The 7,571-nt window shown below is 35.7% G+C and overlaps 2 protein-coding genes across 2 annotated transcripts in view; both read left to right on the plus strand.

Annotated features, from left to right (window-relative positions):
- Positions 1 to 6: 6 nt before the first annotated feature.
- LOC107267782 lies at positions 7 to 1,816 on the plus strand. Its single transcript, XM_015739863.2, has 2 exons — positions 7 to 1,079; positions 1,327 to 1,816. The coding sequence occupies exons 1-2, from the start codon at positions 998 to 1,000 to the stop codon at positions 1,737 to 1,739; spliced, it is 495 nt and encodes a 164-aa protein (XP_015595349.1). The 5' UTR covers positions 7 to 997; the 3' UTR covers positions 1,740 to 1,816.
- Positions 1,817 to 3,457: 1,641 nt separating this feature from the next.
- The window catches only part of LOC107267876 (sodium-independent sulfate anion transporter), a 17,363-nt gene continuing 13,249 nt past the window's right edge, over positions 3,458 to 7,571 (plus strand). Inside the window, exon 1 of the mRNA XM_015740044.2 lies at positions 3,458 to 3,750. The gene's annotated coding sequence lies outside the window, so the exon portion shown is untranslated. The remainder of the gene's footprint in view (positions 3,751 to 7,571) is intronic.

Raw genomic sequence — 7,571 nt, forward strand, 5'->3', positions numbered from 1 at the left:
AAGAAAAGATCATTAGCGTCATAGATCGTAACGATGTTTTATCAGGTGCGGAAAATTGTGCCTTTTTAGTAGTTTAAGATTCGATTAAGCCTAAGCGAGGGTATAAATGAATATTACTTGCAAATCAGGAGGGCGGCGCACCACGGCCAATAATTTTTTAATTCTACGTAATTATTATTGATTAATATCACGAATGATAAAGTGTTCCTGTACCTAATTAATTAATAATGATTATTATTATTATTATTATTATTATTATTATTATTATTATTATTGTATATCAAAAGTATTTGAAAATAATAATAATGCGATTTTCACTGGATCAACCAAAGATCATCGCCTTTACCCTTTTTTGGTTTTCTTTAAATATCTTTCTTTTATTGGAACAGCGTGGATCGCGCGATCCGGAAAATTTGCGACAGACTTTAGTTTTAAACTTCTTTTGACACTGTTTGTTCCGACTGTTTTTCAACGATCTTCCGTGTCAGGTACTGTTTGCTATATTAATTACGTCAATAAAAAAGAACCGGAGAATCACATGACTGTTGAATTTGGAATCACTAGGGCTGTACAAATGCTTAGATGGGTATGATATACCCTTTTTGGGGTAAACAGTTGTGTTCTGTGCGCATGACTGAGTAAATAATTGAAATATGTTTGCTGGATCTGTAGAATTTTGGTTGAAATAATATTTGACACTTCGTTAGGAATTTTTCGGTATATACGTGTGACAATTAATCATCCACAGTAGACTGGTGTTGCGTTTTGAAAGTTGATTAGGAGTAATTCTGATATGTTGGGTCTTTTTTTTATCAATATTCTTACAAGGAAGATACGAATGATACTAGGATACGCTCAGATGTGATTTGTGAACGTATCCTTAGTTTCTAAAAGTGATTGACACTGACAGTCATTTGTTTGAGAAATATGTCGTTGACGTTGATAATCGAAAATCATATAGTATGAATTATTTGATCGAAATCAGTGGTAAAGAAAAATGGCCAAGGTATACAATACGGAATTCAAGGAAGCTCTTCGTGAAATTGCTCAGAGGGTTGCCCACTTTAACTCACCATACGGTAAGAAATTTAAGTCCAATCCATAAAACATCCTGCAAACAATTTCATTGTCAATTCGATAATTTATTTTAAAAAAGCTAAAACTCGTATTACTCGCGTTGTCTGGATTTACGAAAAGGTGCCTTACGATTAGACCAGAGTAGTGTTAGTTCCGGAATTCCCCGCTGACAGTACGTAGTTTGGTTTTATTATTAAAGGCTCCTCTTTCTCTTTTCCTCAATACGGGAACTTACCTGGGATTACGAAGATCGCGTAAGAATCGTGGAATGGTCACGGAGGTTGGCGGGTATTCCCGATGATACAATTGACGAAGCCAAGAATCGTAATGATTATATACAGTTGCTGAAGATAATGACACGAGGTGGACGTCTTCATGGGGTATTTTTAAAATCCCCGCCAGAAAACGACATACCGCCATTGGCTGAAGCTATGGCCAATTTCCTATGCGATCTGTGTCCTGAACTCCCTAGGGCTGGTCCCATTGAGCCTATTGTATCCAGACGAACTCCCGACGGCTGTGCGTACATTGCTTTTAGAAAAATTCCTGATAAAGGTTTGTTGTGCTACATGGCTGTTAGCACTGATGGTTTAGAATCGGACGGTAACTCATCGACTGATGACGAGACCATGATGAAAGATAAGGAAACGTCACCCTTGTGATTATTCAGTCTTTTACTATTGTGACATTTATATGTACATTTTGTTTAATAAAGAAGGAATATTTACCATTATTTTCTTTGTCGAAATACTCGTATAGTTCTTATACAGTTTAGGATCTGACTGAGCTGTATATTTTAAACTACCTACGGATATATCTGACAAATTAGAATTTCTTCTCTCCTTGTTTCCCGTTTATAAAAAGTAACCGGTTGAGCAGTTAAATATAATTATACATATATATAGATACACTTACGAGAAGCCAAAGTGATCACGAGTATTTGATTGCTTTTCTTCCGCGGTGACCAAACGGCACGGTGGGTGACAGAAATATTTCGTTCCTAAAAGAATTGATTTTAACGGTTCAAGCACGAAAATGCCGGAATTGATTCGACATCCTTGAAATGTTTACCGATTGATAAAATGAGCCGGAAAATAAAATAGGCACCAATTGAATCAGTTAACTGTATTAGTTCAATTATGACGAGCAGAGCCGGCTCTCGTATAGGCACTGTAGAATTGCAGCACTCCCTGTTTCCACTTGATATTATCGATAATGGCTAAAAATTTTCGGGAGCAGCACCCCCACTAATTTTAGCTATGAGCCGCCACTGATGACGAGTACGACTCATGTTATCAAGTTAGCGTCTGTGTTTAAATGTTTTCTTGATTCAAAACGGCTTTCTTCGTGATCGCCATTTCTATCTGGGCCATATATAACAATTCAATTTAGATCAATTGACCCTAGAACGAGGAACGAATTGATGTTTCTTAAACAAATAACATTTTCAAGTTTTTAATTGATGTCGTCAGTGTGCTTCATTTGTCATTACATAGTTCGGATTAAGATTGAATGATTGTGTTAATGATGAGACATTCTTATGTGTCAATTATTTTGATATTAAATTATTATTATGATAGAAGGACGAATTGCGTATCATTTCATTATCCATATTGGTATCAAACAATGCGATGACTTTCTTCGCGTACCATAACTATCGTCAAATCAGATTTTGTTTTGCGTTCAATAGACTCTGTGTACCTGAAATGCCAATAGACTAAAGGAAAGTATTTTTCCTAACAGCGTGCGCAAAATCGAATTTTGCGCACGGGTTTGCGTGCGCAAAGTGCCTCATTCCCGCACTGTCAAACGCGTGTGCAAAATCGAATTTTACGCAGCTTGTTAGGAAAAATAGTATACGATACACGTGCGCATAGGCGTCTCCCGCACTCGTCTCTTTTGTCACCCTTGCTACGCTCGGGCGACAAACCCGACTCTTGCGGGAATCACCTACTTTGCGCACTTGTATCGTAATATACTATTTTAGCTTATCCTAGATAGAATTATTATATTTATATTATTTCAAAATACGTAATGCTATACCCACTCAAAGATCTTGACATTTCATGTATTAGATGAATTTAAAATATTTATTCCTGTTAAAATTACTCTCGACAATTTATATTTTCCTGTCAAATTAAGTTTAACCTCGTTTTAATTAACACAACAAAACGGAATTTGTGTAGGATAGCAAATTCTTTGAATTCCTAACAATGCAAAAATATTTTGCGTAATACAGTTGAGTATGTACTTTCTCTGAAAATTTAAACTCGTATTCGAATGGATTCTTGCGTTATTTGCGTATTTGAACGAAGCCCTTGACTCGACCGTTTTCATTAACTGACTCGCTACGAAAACAATAATGGCTTCCAATCGTGAAAATGTCGCGTCGTACTTGGTTTATCTTCGTCTTGACATAAGAGACGTTGACGCGAGTATAGTACAGAATGATCCCTTCTACAGTACTGTCGTCGTTTTCACAAGTGTATGATAGTGAGTTAAATCGTTAATTCGCTATGTCGTAAAATAATGTGAAAATCATTTCCCTTCTGTGAGAATTTCAAGCCAATCTGCATGGCTCATTTGACAGAACTCGGAATTACCGAATTTACATCATTGTCGAGGAGAAGAATACACACTGGATTAGTCGTCATCAGGATACAATACTTTCAAGTAAGTTTACAGTTAGTTTAATAAATTTCTCTCTATTTTTATCTCAAGACGTTAATATGGTGCAATAAGTACTTGTCAAAATCTTGTGTAAAAATTGTTATAACCTTAATTCCACTTTTAACATTCTTCGATAAGATTGTAGAATACGATTCCTTCTTGAACAGCTGCAAAAACTGTAGAAATATGCGATCGCGTATAGTCGGATTTATTTGATAAAATTATATATAACATAATCCTGAAGAATTTGGCGTTGAGTCCGATTAACGAGAATCATTTTTGGCGACGAAAAATAAAAAAACCCGTTAAGAATTCAAAGCTTCAACGAAATTTTCACTAACTCAACGAAGTCGAGTTCGTCTGATTGATTTATCGTGCTTTTACACGCATTTGTCGCACTCTGTGAACGTTCCGTTATTACAGTCGGGTGGAATGACTTGACCTAAGCTTCTCGTCTAATAAAAATCAACAACAGTAACAACAGTGAACGAAGTCATGAGTTCTATTTCGTGACTTTAGTCACGCAAGATCATCGTCGAACATATGACGTATGTTCCGTCAATCATAAATACGTATAGTTACGTACAATTTTTCTAAAAGTTAATAGTAAACATCTTGATTAAAAGTAATGTAAACTTACTCAACGCACTATTTATTCTAGATACCAAAAACCCTACCTAACGAAACGGCCTACTTATTCGAATTTCTAGAAAATCCGAAAAAATTTATTGTCATCTAAAAAATCATTTGAAAATCATTAAGTACGATTTTGACGTATTAAAAAAGAATGAAAGTCAACATAGTAATACTACTAGTCGATGTTGCGTAATTAATTATCACCAACTATTTCTGCTTTTTTTTATGCTCGTCCTGAATCGTATTTAATTCTCAACAGACGCAACACATAAATACTATACAATAGTGTTAATACGCATGAGCATATTTCCCTGAAATCTTCTCGTTTGAACGCACCTTCATATATCATTCTATTTGCGAACCAATCAGCATCGTCCTTTAGAAAAGGCAGAGCCAATAGTCATAAGACGACACAGGACATTAAGAATCTCTGCAAATGCTCGCAGCGCCAATGGAGTCACATGACTGTACTACATCAAAAAATACAAAAAGGACGTTAGACTGCTTAACAGTGGATCTCAAACAAGTTATTCAAAATGCCACTCACCTTTCCACACGTCATATATTGGCCAGCTTGAAAACACCTGAGGCATTATTATATCCCGTGCGTTAGATTTCCAACATTTTTAAATCCGAATTCCTCTCACGTGAGCGAATAACGTATTATTTTTTTATTAAAACATTTAGATTACGGCATCAGTTGTTATTCGTGAACCTTGGCGTAACTCTAAGTGTCACGTGTGAAAGCACATTGTTAAATAAAAAATAGCATTCGGTATATAAACATATACAATAAAAAAAAATGGCGGGTTAATATCTTATAAAATATATCGATATCTCTCCGTCGTACCAACCACTGAAAGTAACATTATTCGAAGGACGTATCATTGCCTCCAAAGCCAAATCGTATACACTCCGGATTAAACTAACCATTAATTGCTTTCAATTAAGTTCTCTAATAACGTTTTACTAACTGTGTTGCTACATTCATGATAAAGCAAGCACGTGCCAAGTTGTTTTCATGTCACGCGCTTCGTCTACCTATAACGTATGCTGACACAGCAACCGAGTGAAATCTTTCTGAGATCTAGTGACCATCTACACTTAAGATAAATCATAGATATCGATAAAACAGTGCCCAGAATTTGTATAGCTCGAAAAAAAGATAAATATGACAAATTTTTTTTAAATGTCTACCATTTGTCATTAAAGTCAAATTGAAAAATGTGCAGGCTGCTCGAGTGGGAAATTCTTGTAGAAGCATTGCTGAAAAACAATAGTCAATTGGAACGAAGGTTCCTAGAAATTGATGCAACTGCATCTGCCGCTGCACCTGCCGGTAGACACTAAGGAGGAGGAAGGTCACGATGAATAGTACAATTAAAAATTTTTTCATAAATATTCATTTTCATAAGAATGTATACACTGGCAAGTAAGTTTCATTGTCACGGCTGTGTAATCTTTTGACGTGAATTGTAGGTTAGATTGTTTGGACAGTAGGAAAAATCATGACGTAAACTGCGAATAAGACAACCATAATAAATTAACACGATAACGAACTTTTCTCTCAAATATTTTAAGGTCACCGAGATAAGGCAGTTGTAACGAAAAATTTAGGTATTTCCCATCGACGCCGGAGGGAATGACTAATTGTGAAATTGAAAGTACAAAATACAGTGAGTATCTAGAATTTTGAGATAAAGTTCATAAAGCCCACGTTACTCGTTGTTGCTAACAAATTGATTTATGACCATGACACACGCGATTATTATTTATTTATCTGCAGGCACCCTGGACGAGGCAGCGCCAAACAAATTAAAGTCTACGGAAAAGCACTGTCGTAAAGATAACTGTTGACAATAACATACCGGAGAGATTTTTTTTCGTTCGCTCTGTAAACGGTAATGCCATTTGAATCCCGTTGGAAAATATTTACACGATTCGTTACGCCAATGATTCGAAAACCTCACAAAGGGGTTTACTGTCACGTACGTTAACGATGATACGACGATTGTTTCGGATGAATAATTATTATGCAAAAATTCTAATCAAGTCGACACACTCTTAGAGCGTAACACGAAGAGTTGTATCAAGGTCAGAAAATTTGAGACGCCCGTTGTCACGTGACTCGTAACAAATTTTTTAATCATTTTTATTTCGACTGCTACAATTCATTATGGTAATGTTAAAGGATCCTTCTCACGCATGACTCCTTTAGAAATTTTATACCAAGGTAACCCACGTGACTTACAGTGGCACGTATTCGTTCACTATAACAAATTAGATTGCGCGAAAGTCCTTTTGTCGCGTCGCGAATTAATTCTTCATTATCGGCAAATTTTATATAATTATGCTAGATATATATTTTAATTTGACTATTTACGAAAAGATGCCTTATTTACATTTTAATTGTACTGTTTAAAATAAACTTCGTCTAATGACAATGTATTTTTATACATGGTAAGTACCTGTGTATGACTTCGCTGAACGGCGTAACTTCACGGTCACGTTCGTGGTCAAGTTCGCTACTGTAATCGCACAAGCGAGGCCTATCGAGCGTACTTGTACCAAGTCGATGAATTTTTTATATTTGTAATTACGTTCGATCCTTCGGTACGATCGTTATAATGCGAACGATCAAGAAGATCTCTAGCTGATAATTTAATTTATTGCTGTTAGTTGTAAAGGATCTATTTTTTTTTTCCTTACAGTGTATCGTACACCTTTCTCTTATGCATAGTCAAGTAAGGAGATACTGATAACCAGGACTGTATATATTTAAAACGAAACTACCAACATATAAAAGAGTATTTATATATATAAATACTTTATTGGCTTATGTAAAGCTAAAAAATCACAGGCAGTGTCAATATGTGTAAAAGAAGATACGTTAAGCGTGTTCAAAGAAATGCCACATGTTTCATACGAAGCCAATCACCTTTTCCTGGTTGGAGAAACTTGTATTGCTGTCATAAGGATTAAGGAAAAACATTTTTCTATAACTTTCCCGGGAAACAAGGTTTTCCGTGTATACATCGAAGAGGCGTTCAAAGATATATCTATTATGCGGATGCAGAGTTCAATGGTAATAGGATATGACGTATTTAATAGCATAACCGGAAATCACGTCTTAAAGACGTTTGGCTATCTGCAGTCTGTAATTGTTTTGGATGTTTGATGCCCGGGGG

Source organism: Cephus cinctus, unplaced genomic scaffold (assembly GCF_000341935.2).
Source record: "Cephus cinctus unplaced genomic scaffold, Ccin1 Ccin1_scaffold0457, whole genome shotgun sequence".
Lineage (NCBI taxonomy): Eukaryota > Metazoa > Arthropoda > Insecta > Hymenoptera > Cephidae > Cephus > Cephus cinctus.